This window comes from Ceratotherium simum, chromosome 26, assembly GCF_057802395.1.
Source record: "Ceratotherium simum simum isolate JZ-2026a chromosome 26, ASM5780239v1, whole genome shotgun sequence".
Taxonomy (NCBI): Eukaryota; Metazoa; Chordata; class Mammalia; order Perissodactyla; family Rhinocerotidae; genus Ceratotherium; species Ceratotherium simum.
The window spans coordinates 32,459,026-32,479,416 of NC_141925.1; the positions used below are offsets into that span (position 1 = coordinate 32,459,026).

Here is a 20,391-nt window from a genome sequence, read left to right on the forward strand (position 1 = left end):
TGGTACTCTGGTCCAGCCACCTACTCTCTCTCCTGATTACTCAATAGCCTCCGCCCTGGCCCCGCCCCTCCAGCCTATTTCCAACTTCGCATCCAGAAAGACTTCTGAAATACATAAGTCGGATTATGTCTCACCTCTGCTGAAAAACCTCCCTAGGCTTTCCCACTTCACCTGGAGAAGCCAGGCCCGCAGGTCCCACGTGGCCGCCCCTCCCTCACCGCTCCTCTCCCCTCCTGTTCCCCTCCCTCCCTCTCTCACTCGGCTCCGGTCGCTGCGCCCGTGGCTGGTCCCCGCACCCACGCCTGCTCTCCCTCGGATGTTCTCCTGGCACCGGTGCGGTTCGCTCTGCAAGTCCCATTCAGGTGCCCATCACCACCTCACTTATTCACTCAGTCTCCCCCCGTCCGGAGTGCGAGTTCACCGGATCAGAGGCTGCTTCTGCCGCCCGGGCTCGGGCCTTGCGGATACGCAAGACGGGCCCTCCGGACGCTCTTCAGAAAAGGGGCGCGGGGAACAGACGCGACGCGTGCGGACCGAAGCCCAGGACAGCCGCGGCTCCCAGCAACCGGGCGCTCCGCAGGCCGCCACGACGCCCGAAGACCGCGAGGCCCTCCGCCTATCCCTCTGGCCGCCCACGCAGGTCGCCCCAGCCGGGCCCCCGCAACCACGTGAGGATCGCCCCGCAACCCGCCGCCCTCGCCTACCTGCGCTTGCCCACCGACGCCAGCTTCCGGCAGGCGCGGCGCCCCGGTAACACGGTCCCGCCCCCCAGAGAGGCACCGACCATTGGCCGAGGCCGCCTCCGTCTCCCCGCCGGCCAATGGCAAGCGGCTGTCGCTAGGGGGCGGGGCCAGCATGGGCGCAGACCGGTGACGTCATCTTTGGGCGTCGCGGGGCGCTGGAGCCGCCGGTTGCCAGGCAATCACCTTGTGTGTAGGCTGTTGGGCTCCGGCCGGCGCCCGGGTATCTAGCCCGGTGCGGAGCTCCTGGACTTAACCGGCCGGATGAGGCTTGTCGGGGTCCGCGGGGATTCGTCTCAAACGTCATACATTTATATAAATCATAAATGCTGTAACTTAAAAACCATGTGCAGTGTTTAAGTGTCACCGACACGATGTGTGTGCAAAGGTTTTCAAATGCAGTAGAGATGTGTCCACAAGAACGCTGTAAATTCAGATGAGTGGTGAGCTCCAGGTCGGAGTTGGAGGGCGGAGGTGCGCTGAAGTCTGAAGCAAAACCAGGGACATTAGCCATCAGGGTGGCAGATAAGTGAGTTACTTCATTGTTTGGTTCTTAGAAATATACAGTAGTCTAGACAGTTTGAAAATGGGAGGAAAGGGAGAGAGCTCGTGTGGCTCACTTTGTGTGTGTGTGTGTGTGTGTGTGTGTGTGTGTGTGTAAGATTAGCCCTGAGCTAACATCTGTTGCCAATCATCCTCTTTTTGCTGAGGAAGATTGGCCCTGGGCTAACATCCGTGCCCTACTTCCTCTACTTTAGATGGGACGCTGCCACAGAGTGTCTTGACAATCGGGGTGTCAGTCTGCGCCCCGGATCTGAGCCTGCGAACCCTGGGCCGCCAAAGCAGAGTGCGTGAACTTAACCACTATGCCAGCGGACCAGCCGCCTGTGTGGCTCACTTTTAAGATGGGGACAGTGAAGTGGGGTGTCAGCTAGGCAGGGACATGCAATCAGGGGAGATGCTTAAGATGGGAGATACCACAGGCAGCCAGCATCCTCTAGCTGCATGCTCCACGGATAACTCACTCGTTTCTAATTGTGTGCTATCACAGACAATTTATAATAGCCTGCTTGTCTCTTGTGCACATCCAAGTCTCTGTAAGACGCACACAGTCACGGGTAGAACTGCTGGACCACAGGTGTAAGCCTATACAACTTTACTGACTGTAGGAAAAACCATTCAGTTTTCAAACTAGGGTTCTTGTAAATGCCCCATCTTTGACTTGAAACCCTGAAAGGCTATGCTGTAGGAGTGAATATGAACCAGAGCAGACCAGCCCTTGCAGGGATTTCATAAAATCCATCTTAAATTCATCTCAATTTCTGAAACTGTGTTCGAGTGATTCAGGACTTATTGTTGGTGCTGCTAGCCTGCTGAAAGAAGAAAAGGTAAAATCTTTCTAGAAGATAATGTCCTATGCCTGCAGTTATAATTGCTCATATATTATGTCCAGCATGCAATAGAGAACAGCTATGTACACAAGGGGACAACACAAGGAGATAGAAAACCAAGAAAAATACACCATTTTCACTGTACAACAGATTGCTGACACATTCACCCAACATTATAACTTCATGGATTGAAAATGTCCAGCTCATGAGGGACCTCCAGTCACTTGCTAACATGATGTCCATGGCCAGGTGCCCAGTCTCTACTAAGGCCTGGTAGAACATCAGGAGCTTCTTAGCATGGTGTGTAATTCTCTGCAGCAGAGGGCATGGCTTTACGCCAACCCTGGGGACCTCTGGCAGAGACCACACAGAGGCTCGTCTACCATGTCCATCTCCAACACTACCTGATCTCCCAAGTCATATGGCCAAGTGCAGGGCCGCCGGTACTACAAACTGAGTCTGCTGTAGAGCCTTCTCTTGCTTTGGGGCCTACTCAGAACCAGCAGACTTCCAAGTTACCCAATAAATGTGTGGTGGTCATATTAAATATGATCTATGCTACCCCGCTCTCAATCCACAGGCGCCAAGCAGGGGAAGTAGGACTGTTTCTTTGTGGCAGAAGACTGCATTTGTTTTCTATTTCTGCACAGCAGATTAGTACAAAATTCAGCAACTTAAAACAACAAACATTTATTTCACAGCCTCTACAGATCAGGAATGTGAGCATGGCTCAGCTCTGGGCCTCTGCCTTAAGTTTTCTCACAAGGTTGTAGTCAAGGTGTCTGCCAGGGCTGTGGTCTCATCAGAAGGCTTGTCTGGGGGACAGTCCATTTCCAAGATCACTCATACGGCTATTGGAAGGATTCACTCTCAAAGGTCATTGGGCTGAGGCCCTCACTTCCTCGCTAGCCATCAGCTGAAGGCCTCCCTGAGTTCCTTGCTATGTGGGCCTCTCCGCAGGGCAGCTCACAACAAGGAGCTGGCTTTCCTCAGGGTGAACGAGCAAGAGGGACACACAAGACGGAAGTCACAGTCTCTTTGTAACCTAACCTCAGAAGTGACATTCATCATTTTGCTATATTCTGTTCATTAGCAGCGAGTCACCAGGTGAGCCCACACTCAAAGGGAGGGGATTACATAAGAGCATGAGAATGATTAGGGATCATCCGAGAGGCTTCCTACCTCAAGGGTGAAAGGGGCAATAATGTGGTCTTGGCCTTATAGGGAGGGGGTGTTCTCGCATGCCCAGACCACTGAACGCCTAACAGCCTCAGTCATGTGGCAGACCCCTGCAACTCGAGGCTCTGACACACACGTGGCTTACTAGGGCTTCCAGAACGCTTGCCACTTGCTATTCACCAGGTCTGATTAGCATGATGCCATCAATACAGCGGATCAGTGAAATGTCAAGGTATCCAATGTCCTTTAGACGTTGTCCATTAGGGACATTGTCCAAGTCAGGGGGTAGGAGAGTTGCCATAGCCCCTAACCAGACAATAAATTCCCTCCCATGTGAATACACGTGATTTTCAATTCTCTCTCTTGGTGGAAACAGACCAGCGGTCACATACCAGATGCCAAATGCTGTGTTGATCTGTTTGAGTAGACACTACAACACAATTTATAATCTCAACGGCTGTGATTTGGGGCTACCACTTAGCTAGGCTGACCACAGTTTACTGTCATCCATCATAAATCTGGGAATCACTCATCCTCTAAATATTTGAGGGGCACTAATTTGTGCAATTCCACCCATGACGAGGTACAGCCTCTAACGGACATTCCTGGCCAGTAGGCACAGTTCTGAGTGGCTTCCATGTGGCCTTTCTTACTACAATGGCTCGTACTCCACAGATTGGAGCTCTAATGGGAAGGTTCTATCAGCTATGAAGGACACCCATCCCAGTTTGCACTTAGAGATGGGGAAACGACCACAGAGTGAGTCTGTGGGTCCACTGGACCTAATGTGAGATAAACTTGGGCCAGGACTCCATTTATTACCTGGCCACTGTCAGCCCCACTCTAATAGGGAAGCCAGGACCCCTGGAACCAGTGTCAACCCAAACCCTGTATCCAACAGCCTTCAGAAGGTCTGGGTATTGCCTTTCCTTGGGGTACAGCTCCTCAGGGCCATCAGTCCCCGTGAGGAGGGACTACTGGACACAAGTGTGCATCAACTGATGAATGGACAAACAAATGTGGTGTATCCCTGCAATGGAATATTACTCAGCCATAAAATGGAATGAAGTTCTGATACATGTCACACCACGGATTAATCTTGAAAACATTATGCTAAGTCAAAGATGCCAGTCACAAAGGACCATATTTGTACAATTCTGTTTATATGAAAAGTCCAGACTAGGCAAATCCAGAGAGACAGAAAGTAGATTAGTGGTCGCCTCGGGCTGCTTGGGGTGGTGGGGAATGGGGAGTGACGGCTAATGGGAACGAGGTTTCCTTTTTGGGGTGATGAAAATGTTCTGCAACTAGATAGGGGTGATGGTTGCACAATATTATGAATGTACTGAATGGCACTGAATTATTCACGTTAAGATGGTTAAAATGGTGAATTTTATGTTTTTTACCATGATAAAAAAAGTGCGTGTGTTCCTCCTTTAATGTGGTTATGTTATTCATGTAAAAGATAACTGTGTTCGTTTGTTCTCTGTCTTCAGCTCTGGGCTCCCCCTGCCCCAGACATTTTTGTTGAATTTTGATGAATATGTAAAACACTAACATGCATCCAAAAGTTAAAACTGCATATGAAGGTATACTGAGAGAAGTGTCATTCCCTCCCCAGCCCTCCTCCTCATTCCCACCCACCCTGCCCCACCTAGGTACCCAATTTCATTCATTTCTGGTTTATCCTTTCTGTGTTTCCTCTAGCAAAAATAAGCAGATAGATGGATATTTATTTCCTCTCTTCCTTACATGGAAGGTAGCATTCTACACGTTCTGCACCGTGCTCCTTTAAGCCAACAACATATCCCGGAAGTCTTCCCTCCATTTACAGACATCCTCAGCGTTCTTTCTCACAGCTCCACAGTACTCCCTGGGCTGGGTTTGCCATGTCATTTACCCACTGCCTGTGTATGGACATTTAGATCATCTCCAGTTCTGCAGTTGTAAGTCATGCTGCAACAAACAATCTTGTGCACATGTATTTTAATATTGGTGGTGGTATACCTTCAGAGTAGACTCCGAGACGTGGGACTGCTAAATATTTATTAGATTTGCTAAATAGTGCCAAGTTTTCCTGTCATGGTTGTGTCACGTGGCATTCCCACTAGCAATGTGTGGAAGCATCTGCTGTCTCACAGCCTTGCCCACAGGGTAAGCTGCCCGTTTGAATTTTTGCTAATCTCATCTGAGAAACAGTATCTCACTGTGGTTTTAATTTGCATTTCCTAACATGAGAGAGGGTGCACATCCCTTCATACATCCAAGGGTCATCCTTATATACTCTTTCCTGTCAGCTCATGTCCTCCACCCATCTTTCCAACTGGCTTCTGATCTTCTTTCCCTACATGTTGAAGTTCTTTATATATTAGAGACGTGAACCTTTATCTGTGATATATGCTGCAAACACTTGCTCCTAATGCAACTGTTCTTCATCACTATGAACCCTCTCCTTCGTCACATCTGACTTTTGAATCACAGTGAGGTAAGCCTTTCCCCACACCCAGTTACAGAGAAACTCACCCATGTTTTCTTCTAGTACTTGTTTGGTGTCATTTTTTACATTCAGATTTCTGATGAGTCTTTTTTGTGTGTGATATTAAGGCAGAGATCCAATTTTCTCTTTTTCTAAATGGCTATCTAGTTGAGCCAACACCAATGTGATTTGATATGCCTTTTTTCACACACTAAGTTTCCATATGCACTTGGATCTGTTTCTGAATTTTCTATTCTATTCTCCCAATCCATCCATCCACGCACCAGCACAATTGCTTCAGTTAGAGGCTTTATCGCAGGCTGTAACATCACGTACGGCTAGGCCCCTCACAGCTCTTTTCTCCATGTTTCCTTTGCTATTCTTTCATGTTTAGTTTTCTGTATGAACTTGAGTAGCAACTTGTCTACTTCCAGAAAAAACTTTGTTGGTATTTTTACTGAGATCCTCTTAAACTTAAAACTAATTTAGGCAAAATGGATACCTTTATGACATTGAATCTTCCTTTCCAAGAACAAGGACTGTCTTTCCATTGATTTGTCTACTTGGGTGTCTTTCATGAGTATTTTAAAGTTTTATCCAATATAGGTCTTACATATATCTTGTTAAGTTTATTCCTAAGTATTTTATCTTTATTGCCATTGTAAATGGGATTTTCTCTTCCATTGTATCCTCTGATTTTCGTTTACAGAAGGAAGGCTATTGATTCCCGTGTGTTAGGTTTATATCATTACCTTAAGAAATTCTTTTGTTGTTTGAGGAGGTGTGTACATTTTATGATCGTAAGGAAATATCTCACTTCTGACTTTATTGAACACCGTGTTATTGAGATCTGAAATGCTCTAGTCTCATTTTCCTTTTTCCTCACTGTTAATATTCCTTAGAACTTAGTCTTGGGCTCAGTACCATTTCTTCCTTCTCTCTGTCTCTGTCTGTCTGTCTGTCTCTCCCTGTCTGTGATTTCATCTGTTGCCATGATTTTCAATGCAACTATATGCTAACCACTCCAAATTCTACCCCTAGTCTAGACCTCTCCCACTGGACTCTAAACTTGCACATGCACCTGCCTGCTTAGATTCTCTACAGAGCACTCTAATATCTCACACACAGCATGTTCAGACTCCTGATTTCTCCTTCCAAACCTGTCCCTTTCTTCATCATGCTCCGTCCTCTCCTGCCTACCCTAATAAGTGGCACTGAGAAAAGCTAGGTGTCATCCTTATTCCTCTCTGCCCCTCATCCTGTACATCTTGTTTAACAGCAACCGATGCCAGTGAGCTCATGACTTTCTGTCTCTCCTGCCACCACCTAGTCTCAGCCTCCAGGATCTCATTGGGTCACTGCAACAGCCTCTCAATGACCTCACACCCACTTCTGTCCTTCTAATCCACTCTCCACTTCCCGCCAGTGTCCTCTGCTTGGCAGCACGGGGGCAGCACAGGAAGACTGGCCTAAGTCGAGAGCGTAAGGAAGCAAACTCTCAGCCAAATGACTGCCAATAACCACCAAATAAATGGTCTCACAGCCCGGGACCATGGATGCGCTAACACCTAGAAGCTCGACCGAGCTAATTTGATCTTTTCCCCAGGATCCCAACAGTGACCTTTCTAATTGCTCTTGTTCTCCAGGGAATGTTTACGTAAAACCAGAAAGGGAAACACTGGAACTCCAACACTTCTTGTTGTGCTTTTTCTTCTTCTTAAGATTAAGCCAGGGGCCAGCCTTGTGGCCTAGTGGTTGAGTTCACACACTCTGCTTCAGCGGCCCGGGGTTCACAGGTTTGGATCCCAAGTGCAGACCTACACGCTGCTCATCAAGCCATGCTGTGGTGGTGTCCCACATACAATATCTACTCACCTTATACAGCAAACTGGGATTGTAGGCTCTTACATCCTTTCAGCAAAATAAAGCAAATCAACATTCATCTGGGAAAGTTCACAGCAGACCAAAGAGAAGAGTCAGACTAGCTGCCCTCTCACCACCATCCCCAGACACACCAACTCTCTTAAGACACGTGACATGAATGAACATCAAAGATCCTGATTCTCAAGCTTAAAACTTGAAAACTACAAATATTTCAGCTGCTGACCTATTTCAAGAACTCATTTCAGAACCTATGTTTCAAGTTTGGTCTTGGCTTATTGCAAAGAATGAATCTGGAAGGTTAATTAAAAATACCCCAATGCCGTTTAACAAGAATAACCTGCAAACACTGATTTGGGATTGAAGGGCTGGCTCTATCTATTCTGCCTGTGATACTGTATCCAGTTCCTCACCAGGAACTAACCTTCTAGTCAACCCTCGTCCCCATTCAGAGGAAGGCCTTTGGGTGACACCTTGTGAGCACGTCTGATACTGCAGCCTGCACAACAGCACAGCAGGCAGTGACCAGCCCTTCCAGGCTGTAGACTAGACACCGGACACCGGGAACAACAGCCTGTCTCTAGGCCTGCCCTGAAGCAGCTGGCCACACTAGCCCATACCCAACCCAGGACAAGCATGGAGAGGCACAGCTTTACTTGCTCACTGTGAGGAGGGGCTCAAGACTGAAGGCCTCAGGCCCCTGCTGCCAAGCCTGTCCCAGCCCATAAGAAAAACATTTAGCTTATAAATCAGCTCTCACTCACTGCCCACATCAGCCAGACCCAAAAGCCCTCTCCCAAGATAAGGCTGATAACCTCACAAGGTGGACTGTCCACGCACTGGTCCAGCAGGGGAGTAGGGGTATACAGGCTGGGCAGTGATGCCCATTCCCCTCTCAGTGAGGCTTCAGGTTTCAACCTGAGACTTTCAACCTGGGCTTCGAGCATTCTCCATCCTGGAGGAGATGCCCAAGAACCAGGGAACACAGCAGGCAAGACACACCCAGCACCTCCTACGGCATCTGGGACGTAGAGTGCCCTTCACTCAGGCATACCTGTGGCTGCTCTTTGCAGGTAAAGAACTGTAGCCAACAGCTACACAACTTGCTCAGGATCACTCATCAAATGGCCGAGACACGACTTAATCCCAAATTTCATACTCCAAAGCTCCTTCTACCACCTGGTGTTTCTCAAGCATCTCCAGTGAAGCGCCCTAGCAGCCAAGCAAAGTGAACCGCTTCCCACCCCGGACAGATGAAGACAGAGCACAGGTTACCGCTAAATCCTTCCTCAAAAATGCATGCAAACTTTTGACACTAAAAAAAGAACGCTCCAAACTTTCTACTCATACGAATATTAGCACTTTTCTATGACAATTTAAAATACACTTGTGGCTTCCGCATCCTTTGGGACATTGCCACATAGAGAACTCTTGGCCCATTGTGAACCACTCAGGGGCATCTACACCAACTGACTCTCTCAGCTTAAATTCTTTAGACAATTTACAGGAAAAGATGCTCAACTTTGTTGATTGAAGATGTGCCAATTTAAAGTAAGGTGACACCATGTTTTCACCAGATTAGGAAAAAACTAAATCATTAAAAGAGTTGATGAGGGTGTGGTGAAACTGATGGAGAGGAAGTTGGTATGACTCTTTGGTTGGTAACTTGACAGCTTCTATCAAATTTTAAAACACACATCCCCTTCAGCACACAACACTAATACTAGGAAACCACTCTAAGTGCCTCACCAGCCGACTGGCAGAAAGACGACAACACAGCCAACCTCCTGGAAGACTGTGAGCCCTGCTACACTGATGCGGAGATGCTCGTAGTGGAGTCTGAGGAAAGAGCAGGGAGTGAGGTAGGTAAACCAGGACCTCAACATCTGTGAACGACAGAAACTTCTGGATGCACACGACACTGAGCAGTGACTTAGTTCTGCGGAGTGTGACAAGGAGCAAGGGGACTTTTGCTTTCCTAACCTTTCACACCCTTTCAGGCTGTTTGAATGTCTATTAACACAGTGTCTAAGGGAAAATGCTAAGTGCTTCAAGCTTCTCAGAAAGCTCTTGAGTACTGTAGTTACATATTTCAATCACATCTGAAGACAGAAACATGAGTAGACTCCTAAGTTGATAATCCTTCCCGACAAAATGTGGATGTTTTTGTCCTTTAGTTTGGATGATCAAGAACAGAGCTATCTAATAAAGATATAATGTAAGCCATCTACCTGTTTTTAACACTTCTAACAGCCAGTTAAAAAACAAAACAAAAACAGGTAAAATTAAGTTTAATGTTTTATTTAACCCATCATATCCAAAATATTATCATTTCAACACATAAACAATATTTTTAACAAAGAGAGATTTTACTTTTTTTGGCATGGTCTTCAAGGCCCAGTGTGTTTCAGATTCTCAATCTGGACATTAAATTTTCATAAGAAGACTCGATCTGATAAAATTTACAGGTGAAAAAACAGATTCACACACCCAAGTTCCTAACATACTTAAAAGTTTTGTAATAACGGAATCAAGTTAATCGTTGTTAAACTTAATTAAAACTAAAAATTCAGCTCCACGGTTGCACTGGCTATGTTTCACGTGCTCCATAACATATATGGCTAATGACTGCCATACTGGACTGCAAAGATGCAGAAAAGTGGTTTGTCCAGGTGTGGTCCCCAGGCCAACAGCATCAGCATCACCTGGGAACCTGTAGGAAGTGCAGATTCTCAGAGTCCAGCCCAGACCCACAGACTCAGAAACTCTGGGGTGGGCCCAGCACTGTTCTAACAAGCCCTCTGGGCCATCTGACACATACTCAAGCTTGAGAACCACTGTCCAGAACAAAGACCACTAAATGAGACAGAGGGTAGAAACAGTTCTAACCACCTATTCGTTGAATGGAAACTGAATACGAGCCCCTCCCCTCATTATATCTGGAGGCTGTGAAGCCAGAAAAACAGAGTAATTGCTTGGATTTTTGTCAATCCAGGCACAATGGGATGTCCGGAATGTATAGCAGGATTGCCAGTGGGTTAAGATCAGGACCCAACTCGATGCCATTTGGTTTCACCTTGAATCCTAACACCCACGGTCCTCAGAAACGAGAGCTCTGTCAACAGGTACCGAGGCCGTGAGTGTACGGTTCATGCTTGGAGTCAGTATGGTCACAGGACTGCTATCTCAGGGGAATGGAAGTGGTGGGCTGGGGGCTGCCTCTGGACAAGGACCCTTAACAAGGTAAGTGTAAGTCCTATCCCCTTTCCTGGGTTCAGATGGCCAATTGCTACAGAAGCCAATGAAGACCGAGTGTGATCAGCTGTTTAAGTGACAGAAGCTTCTGGAAGACTGTGTCCTTGCCTGAGCCCAAGACAGAGAGCTGCCCTCTGATCTGGCACACTCAGATCCTTTGTCCTTTAAGTCTCTTTATTTTATTTGGGGGGAGGGAAGTTGTTATAGTAGCTTTGCCCACCTTAGAACAGTAATACCCTTCTGATTGTTTCTTCTGCCAAAAGAATTTGTACATTGTATTGGAAAAGTTAAATACAATTTCATACTGTTTGCCGTAATAAGTATGAAAGTAGTAGAGCAAAAGAGCTATCCACAAAGTTAAAACTATATACAAAAATAAGCTAACGTGCCTGTTTGAACAGATAGTCACGTCATCTCTTTACTTTCCACCTGAAAGAGAACAAAAGAATAGCTTACTTTTTAGAGTTGTTTTAACTAGAAGTGGTTGATCATATAAAAGATCTAGGCCAAATAAGGTATTTCAGAAGCCAGCTATACAGGGTTACTGCTGGAATACATTGTGTAGGAATGAACTGCACTTGTAATTTGGGGTTCGAGAAAGCTGCAGTTCAAGCCCTGCATTGCCCTTCCTTAGGATTCAGCTGTACACTGGCAGAGCATGTAACCTCAAACAGCCAGGTACTAACTGCAGTACCAACTGCACTCTTCAATATTCACCACTGGGACACACAGCTGCCACACCCGATACAAAAGCAACAACAACCATGCATGCCATTTGGACTGATACCTGAATCGCTGAGCTAGCCAACTGGAAGACAGGGTGTGTAGAGCTCCCGATGGCTTGGACTCAGAGGCTCTCGCAGCTGAACATCTACACAGAAAGGTGAGATCACTATTCATCCAACCCCTTCATTTGCTTACCGAGAAAGCCACATAAGTGGTGACACAGGGAACCCGCAGCCTGGTTCAGGTGCAGATAACATGAGACACAATCAGATGGAACTAAAAAGGAACTTCTGCTTCCATTTTTATTCAACAGCAGGTTGAAGCAGATGTTTCTACCGACTTGAAGAAGGCACTCCCCTGGTTAGCAACACTAGTGCATGGGTTAAATTGTGTCCCCACAAAAAGAGGCTGAAGTCCTTAACACCCAGGACCTCAGAATGTGACCTTATTTGAAAGTAGGGTCGTTGCAGATATGATTACAGTAGTTAGGATGAGCTCATAGTGGAGCAGGGTGAGACCCTAATTCAACAGGACTGGTGTCCTAATAAGAGGGGGACATGTGGACACAGACACGCAGGGAGAAGGCCACATGAAGATGAAGGCAGAGATCAGGGTGATGTGTCTACAAGACCAGGAACACCAAGGATTGACAGCAAACCACCAGCAATGAGGGGAGAGTCTGGGGCAGATTCTCCCTCACAGCCTCAGAAGGAACCAGCCCTGTGACACCGTGGATCTGGGACTTCAGGCCTCCACAACGGTGAGAGAATGAATTTCTGTCATTTAAGCCACCCAGTCTGCAGTACTTTGTTACGACAGTCACAGGAAACAACACAACTAAAATCCAACTTTAATTTAGAATCCAATTTTAATTTAGACTATATTCATCCAAACTCCTACAGCAAATATTTAACATCAACAACCTGGTATGGAACAATGTTCAAAGTTGTTCTACACCCCCCTTGGGGCTGAAGCTGGTTCTCATGTTACTGCATGTTTGAAGCCAGCATGTCGGAGCTAAGACTCTCCTCTCACCCGGCCACGGTGATGGGGCAGCTCCCACGTGTGCAGCTGTGATCCAGAGGATGTCTATGCTGAATACAGAAATTGCCGTGACACTGGTCACAAGCCACCTGCAGCATCTCTTTCTTTCTGCATCCCTCTTTTGAGCACCGGTATGTAAAAATCTGAGAAAGCAACAGTTACTTCAATATTTCAATTGCATCAATAAGCAATTATTTAACAAGCCCCCCAAGAAGATGATTAACATTTAAACTAGAAACAGCTCTTAGCTGCACAGAATGAAGATGTCAAGGTTTCACTCAAACATCTTACTGTCAGGTAAAGAGATGAATACTAATTAAGGAGACAGAAAAGTTTTGACAAGTGATAAATACAAAAGCAGCTACTAAGTTGAGGATTCATGTGAGATGACTGGAGGTGTTCTCAAGGAAAAAGACAAAACCCAGGGGAGCGGGGACCTGGGACATGGCAGGGAAGGAGGCCAAGCCTGTGGCCTTATGCACAGTCCCACAGCAGGCAGCTGGCTCCAGGAGCTCTGGGAACAAGGCTGTCCCCATCAAGCGCAAGGGAGCTGAAATACCTGTCTATAGGCCCTATACCCATTAGTTACTGAGGGTTTTGGGGGGGGGGTGATATAAATTCCCAGGCACTTGGGACTCTGTGAAGGTAAGAATGGCAGTGACAAGGGAGGGTCCGGGCAGCCCTCTGGCAAGGACAGGCTGTGGGGGCTGCTTCTAGTGACCTGCAGGCAGCAGCTGCAAAGTGCTCGGGAGACCAAAGGAGGGCACACCCAGGCTGGTGGGGGGAGGGTGGGGGAAGGACTTAGGCGGTAAATCTGTAGAGCCAAGAATAAGGAGGACCTTGTCCATATGGGAGGAAGTCATGCCAGGAGGAGCTGTGGTCTTGAAAAAGGCAGGGAGGTTTTAAAAGAAGCTCTAGAGGGCTTGGAGGGCAAAGCATCTGGCGTGCAAGAGGAGGAGGAAGAACAGGGGAGGAAGGGCTGGAGTAAGTGACTGACAAAGTGCCGTGCACACTGGGCTAAGGAAGACAGATTTCATGCTTTCCTGTCTGAGGTTAAAAACAGAAAGCAAGAGTTAACGGGCCTTACATTTATTTATTGGAAATATAATTGTTATGTATTTAATGTACCATATTAAGATAGTTGATAACTACAAACCAGGATCCACGACTAGAAACTGTGATTGAGGCTTGACAAAAGCCAAGGGCCTGAAGACAAGCTCCTTCAAAGCCCGTCTGCTTACTCCAGAGCGCAACAGGACAGGAAAGAAGGAGCAGTGCATCTCCAATAGCAGCCGGCCTTAGAAAAACCACCTGTATAAACCTGCAGGGCTGGCCCAGACCAGACCTGGCCGGTGACTCTGGGGAAGGCCTGAGAGGCTCTGAAATCTGCAGCCCGAGGAGAGAACAACTTGCTGCCTGCCATCTACTGAAGGCAAAGTTCTCCTTGAGTCTGCTAGGACTCCTGGTTAAGGATGGAGAACTGGATACACATACTGGCTCTGACTCCTCCTGAAATACTATAAAAATGACAAAAAAGAGATTTTCTGAAAAGGGATAAACCTACAAGGGCAAAGAATAAAAAGAAAATAGCCACAAGAGTTTAGGAAAAAAAGCACATGGTGAGTAACGGACTTGCAGACGAGAAAGCAAATTATAAGCTGGTAGGGAGGTCAAGAAGCAACCCCGTTTACGAAACAAAACCCCCAAAGGCTCGGAAGTTGGTAGTACTAGAGGCTCAGGGTGACATGGGACCACAACAGTAGAAATGACTGCAAGTTTGTTTAAGAAACAGACCCAAGACGTCTCCCCAATGCCAGCAGAAGACTCACACTCTGCAGAGGATCAGAGAGAGGCTGCTGGCCTGGGAAGCACAGCAGTGGGCAGGAGGACCACGAGAAAGACGGGAGGGGCCTCGGAGGACAGTGAGGAGTTCACGCTCCACGTGGAGATCTGACTGCTTTCTCCACTTGGCTCCCAAGATTCTGGAAGCCAGGAGTGTGCCCTCCACGCAGGGGAAGGGAACACCTTCTCTGGGGAATCTGATTAGCCCAAGAGAAAGACCCGTAGTCACAGACCCCTGGGGTTTCCTGAGGAAGTAGACAGGACAGATGAGCCACAGTGAAAGCCACAGCCCACACTGCCCACACTGTGCAAATGAGCAGTCAGCTACAGACCAGGCACGTGAGGAGGACACATACTGTGACACAGGAAAAACAACCTGGATGCAGATTATATAGGAAAAGAAAACTTAAGAGGAAAAAAAGGAGACCTGTCCAGGAGGTCTAGCACCCAAGTATAAGAGTCCAGAGAAAATTGAAGAATCCAAGATGAGGGTCCAGACGGAAGCACTGGAGTCTCCAGTGTGGAAGAGTCCACTCTGTGCCCAGCATGACAAATGAAGACAGATCTACACGAGAACGTTCAATGTGAAGCTTCCAAACCCCGGGCCAAGGAGCAGATCCTCCAAGCTGCCAGGAGGAAGACTGGTCCCACAGAGGATCAAGGTAGAATGGGCTGGGAATTCTCTAAAGCAACAGCCAAAGCAAGAAAACAAGCCAATGCCTGCAAATATCCGAGGGGGAACTCAAGTGAGAACGCAATCCCCAGGCAGCTGACTAAGCAGAAGTGGAGAATAAAGACCCTGCGAAATGCATGACCTCAATTTACCTTCCATTCTCCTCCCAGGAAGCACGTGGAGGACGTGCCGCCACCAAAGTCAAGGAATAAACCAAGAAAGAAAAACACAGGGCACAGAAAAGTCAGGACCCATTGTCAGGAGATGCAGGAAACGAGAACCCACTGTAAGAGAAAGGCAAAGGGAATCTCTCAGCTGGGTCCTCAGGTGACAGAGGCCTGGAACCCCCACCTAAAAGCATACTCAGAGTCTGCTGGGAGGGTGGAGGATGGGGAGAGAATGTGGAGTGTCAGAGGGGAGACAGGAGCTCAGGGCTCAGCTCACACTGTGGTAAACAAGTAACACCCCAAACTGAAAGGTGAGCAAAACACACTCCAGCTGTAACAGCACAGATGCTCACACAAACACAACTGGCTAAAGGTTGCAAGTGGTTGCCGTGGGGAGCAGGGGCCTGTTGTTTTTCCTAACTTGCTTTACTCCAAGTGAATAGATGTATAACTTTAATAAAAACACTAACGCCACCAAAGCAAGAGCACTGAATGCTTGAATTTTATACCCTTTACATTTCCCTAGGAGGAGCCGAGGAAAAAAGTGCCCATTAACAGACTGGGTCTAGGAAATCACATTAACTCTCCATCTTGAGAGAAAAACTGTGAAATTCCTGCAAAGGAAGCAAATCCTAATACAGACCCTAATATTTAAAAAACATGTTTACATAATTATAAAAACCCATGCCATTCACAAGACGGGAAAGCACTGATATATCAGTAGGGTTATGTTTTGCACACAAACTATTAGGACTAATTTGCATAGTTAGATCATTGACCTTCCCCCCCTAAGGAAAACCCAACATTCCCAGAGCTGACACAGAAGTGTCCTTACCTTCTCTTTCTTCCCAGGGTGATATTTACAATCTCGATCAATGTGCTCACCAACCACCACATCTGGTATCTCTCCCTTTTTTACTGGGATTGGGTTGTTACAAAGTGGGCACACTGGGACCTGAACATCCTAAAAATAATGGATATAAAATGATATTCCAGATTCAGACAAAACTCACAAAAGAAAAGGTCCAGTGGTACAGCACATTCAAAAGCAAGCAGAGTACAAACACTGCTATCAACCACCCAGGAGAAGGAGGTGTTGTCAGTACACCTGTCAGTACTGTATTAACAGTAAGGCATCCCCAGAACTTGAGGATAAAGTTGCCTTAAGTGGAATCTAGTGGAATTTAAATGTAACGGACTATTAATCAACCATAGATATGACCCTAAGACAGTCAATAACAGACAGCCAAGGAAGGAAGCTGGTGACATCAATCTGATGGTCTCAGGACAGCAGGGCTGTTTGTCCAGCACTGTCCAGGTGAGAGAGAAACCTGCCCAAACACCTCCAGATTGGACATGACAGAAGAAAAAGCCATAAAGGTCCTCCAGCTCCCACCAACTGCCAACAGCCTTTCTGATCCTTTTGGGGCTTCTTACACGGCTTTTACATGCAGGGAGACTCACTCATCAGCTGACAAGGGACCACAGCTAGGCTGAGCTCTAAGGTACATAATGATCATGCAAGCTCACTGTGGGGGCTCTGGAGGGAACCAAGAACTGACTGCCCAACGCAGTTAAAAAACCTCTGGGCTACCAAGGAGCTGAGGAAACTTAGCTCAATGAGAAAAATGAGGTGACAACTGACATCCAGACAGGTGACAGGTAATCACAGAATTATGAAGGCCTACTGTCTGTGGGCTGAGCTGCAACAGTCATCCAGGGGCACTCCCTCACTTGGCAAGTTTGCCAAATGAGGAAATAAAGCATTATCAACAATCTCTAGCCAGACTCTCCCTAAAAAGGGACATGAGAAGGTCAAGTCAACAAATGAACGGGGTAGTCTGGCCTAGTCATCAGTGCCTGGTGAGTATGAATAATTCGAGTCACCCTCCCCCACCCCACAATGACCTAGGAAACACTGGAAGGTCAGGCCCTGGCTGCCACTGACCCGCCGTCTGTAATGCTAAGTCTTTCACGCTTCTAACTGCCCTCACGGTGAAGCAGCAGAACGCTGATACGAAGAGTTCACTAAAATAATCTCTGAGCCACCTCAAAACAAAGTGAACACAGGCTGGGAGCCATCTAAAAAGTCAATAACAAAATCTTAAACCTTTGAACTTATGCAAGTCAGTTTTCTTCAAGTCATCTTCCAGTTTCTTTCAGGTACTATTTGAATCACTTAAATATCACGTCAAGGCTGCAAAGTTACCCAGGTAAGTAAGCATTTTTAACACCTTCCAGATTAGATTCCACACCAAGCATTAAACCATTTCTTATACCCCATAAAGATACAGCTGTATGTTTCCTTGGTGCAATGAATCAAAGGAACTAAGTATCTAACACGTAAAGTAAGCTTTGAAGGTTTGGATACAACAACAATTTGACTCTACCCAGTCCTTCCAAGTAAAATCTGCTGCTTTAAGACCTGTACTATCTAGAACTTCCTGCAATGGTGGAAATGCTCCATATCTGCACTGTCCAATACAGCAATTACCGGCCACGAGTTGTTAATGAACACCCAAGATGCGGCTATGTGACTAAGAAAATGGATTTTAAATTATAATTAATTTTAATTAAGTTATTAGCTACACGTGGCTAGTGTCTACTATTATGGGCAACACAGCTTTAGAGAGTAAAGATTAGAACCCTTTGAATAAAGTATGATAAATTACCTTCTTGAATGCAAAGGGACATTTATGCGCAGTACAGGTAAAATGATCTTTACAGAAATCTTGTTTACATGCATCACATTTTAATGGAAGAAAATCTAAAAAAAAAAAAGTAACATGTTTTAAAGACTAGAACAAAAGAATTATTGATCATATTAAACAGGCATTTATCTACACTAGGTTCTTTATGCCTATCAAATACATCCTTGAATTATCACACTTGAGAAAAAAACTGGGGGTCATAAAATTCACATGAATTTCACCGCAACACTGAAGAATCTATAAAGCTATCTTTTCAAAAGAGATCCTATCTGGTGGCATCACAAGTACTTATGTAGCACACGTGTATCCACTTGGCCCTAGCAGCTAGCCTCCTATCTGGCCACATAGACACTAAATAACAACACTGAAGAGTACAAGCACCTCAGGCCAGTTTCCCAACACTGAAAAGCCAGAAAGGCCAAAACCCAAAGAACAGCAGCTAATTCAGGTAACCGCCAGTTCTCCCCCCACAAAAGGGCGAACAAAACATCCATTTCCTATAAATATTCTCTTAAAAGTGCTTACCTAGCTGCTTGCAAGTTTTTTCTGAACAATGTCTCCCCAAATCAGGGAACTCCATTGTGAGCAAGTGTCCAAAGCAGAGGGCAGAGCGAAGTATCACCTACAAAAAAGAGAACAATTAAGAGGAAAGCAATGCCACCCCATCCCAATCACCAGGATTTGTAACTTACAGCTAACAAAGTAAACAAACGTGCTCTGCAGGGAGCACTAAACATCCCAGTCACCCTGGGCCCCTGTGGGGGACTAAAGCTTCACAAATTCTTCTCTTTCAGCATAGAGAAAAACCGGAGTTTTGGCACAAGCACCAGCTCATTCAAAATCGACCCCATTACAAAACGAATTGTTTTTCAGTCCTTTTATTTCCTACTTTAGGAAGCTCACCGCAAATTTAGGTTTTCGTTAAACCATATTTGACTCATAGTGACAGGGGCTTCCCAGATTCATTTTACACAGTTGCCAGTGAAAGTCACAGCCTCGTGAAGCTAAAGTCAAAAGTTCATCTACTAAACACACTTGTTGACATAAACAAAACTCTGTTACCAGGTGCTAAATCACATTAGTTGATGACACAATCCCGAAGAGACTCAACTCTGTCCCTGGCTGCTCCCTTTAACTCCCTCACGCATTGAGTTTTACTTAGAACTTATTCCTCGATGACAATCAACCTGGAGTTGATCAGGAAGAAGAGCAAGGTGCTAACTCACCCTGGAAAACAGGCCGACAACCGGGGAAGCAAGTGCACTTGAGAAAACTGAAGTCCATAGCACGCCTCACAAGGTCCCCTCCGTGTACCCACCGAACCTCTCGAAACTCTTGTCCCTCCCCAAATTTAAGCCCCAAGGGCCTTTTCTGGATCTTCACATCAGCTGTTTCCACTCCTGGGAGCGTCTCCTATGCTGTCCCCTAAGCCCGGGAGACTCTGGCCACAGCTAACCTCTACTCAGTCCCTCACGTCTCGGTTTCAAGTGTCACTTCCTCGAAAGGGTCTTTCCTAACACCTCACACGCCCCGCCTAAGTCACAAATCCTCTGCTCCAATAGGATCCTGTTATTCCTTTCCCGGCACCCACCCACTGGGTTTCCAGCTGCAGGTTCGTTCTTTACTCTCAGCTCTAGGGGCGCAGAGTTTGCCCATCGCTGTACCAGAAGGGCGTAGCAAACTCGCGACACAGAGTGGGCGTTCCGAGATCTCTAGTTCACGAACCGACGGGAATCGGACGTCAATCCAGACGTGGTCTTACCCCTGACATCACAGCAGCGGCGTGAGAGCCCCTGACCGGGGGTCGTTCTGCTAGCATATTAAGGCCCTAACCGTCCATCCAAGCCGGAGCACGCGTGCCCGGCGAGGTTTACAACAGTGGCCCCTGCGCCCCACGGCCGGCCCCGGTCCTGGACCCAGGGCAGGCTACTCCGGCCCAGCCCGTACCTAGACCATGGGCAGGCTCCCCCGACCCCGGAGCTGGACCCCCGGCAGGTTTCCCCGGCCCTGGCATCCGGGAAGGCTCCCTCGGCCCTGGACCCCAGGCAGGTTCCTCCGGCCCGGCCCCTACCTGGCTCTCGTAGGAAGCCCGAGCAGCCGCGGAGGCGCGCGGAAGGTGGCGGAGTCGGAGAGCTGGGTCTCCCTTCCCGTGGTCAGCCCCAGGGCACACGGCCGAAAGGACGAGGAAAACGGGATCCGAGCTCCGGCCGAAGCCCAGCCCAGCCCGCGGGAGAGCGCAGCATCACCCTGCCCTGAACTCCCCGCCATTTATTCACAGCCGCCAGGTCAGCGCGCCACGACAGCCA

At 47.3% G+C, this 20,391-nt stretch overlaps 2 protein-coding genes across 4 annotated transcripts in view; both read right to left on the bottom strand.

The window, feature by feature from the left end:
- The window catches only part of CHLSN (cholesin), a 157,645-nt gene extending 156,858 nt beyond the window's left edge, over positions 1 to 787 (bottom strand). Inside the window, exon 1 of the mRNA XM_087449233.1 lies at positions 705 to 787. Coding sequence (XP_087305359.1) covers positions 705 to 787 — 83 coding nt within the window. The remainder of the gene's footprint in view (positions 1 to 704) is intronic.
- Positions 788 to 9,952: 9,165 nt separating this feature from the next.
- On the bottom strand, positions 9,953 to 20,322 carry ZFAND2A (zinc finger AN1-type containing 2A). Of its 3 annotated transcripts, XM_087417447.1 has the most exons (8): positions 20,157 to 20,322; positions 18,611 to 18,707; positions 18,047 to 18,141; positions 16,210 to 16,338; positions 12,684 to 12,835; positions 11,710 to 11,793; positions 11,312 to 11,351; positions 9,953 to 10,380 (listed from the first exon to the last, which is right to left on the bottom strand). In XM_087417447.1, exons 2-7 carry the CDS (start codon positions 18,663 to 18,665, stop codon positions 11,333 to 11,335), a joined length of 534 nt encoding a protein of 177 aa, XP_087273573.1. In that variant the 5' UTR covers positions 18,666 to 18,707; positions 20,157 to 20,322; the 3' UTR covers positions 9,953 to 10,380; positions 11,312 to 11,332. The 3 variants fall into 3 exon arrangements, with proteins under 3 accessions (XP_087273573.1, XP_087273572.1, XP_004440957.2); XM_087417446.1 differs by having other exon boundaries at positions 9,953 to 11,351; XM_004440900.3 differs by having other exon boundaries at positions 9,953 to 11,793.
- Between the last annotated feature and the right edge of the window lie 69 nt (positions 20,323 to 20,391).

Excerpts from the sequence above, each read along its gene's own strand:
- ZFAND2A (XM_004440900.3), bottom strand. The coding sequence starts at position 18,665 with ATGGAGTTCCCTGATTTGGGGAGACATTGTTCAGAAAAAACTTGCAAG. Across the intron at positions 12,836-16,209 it reads ACCCTGGGAAGAAAGAGAAG|ATTTTTACATACCGGTGCTC; the intron begins GTAAGGACACTT and ends TTGCTTTCTCAG. Across the intron at positions 11,794-12,683 it reads TGCCCCATCACCGTGGCCGG|ATGTTCAGCTGCGAGAGCCT; the intron begins GTGAGAGGAGAG and ends CTTTCTGTGTAG.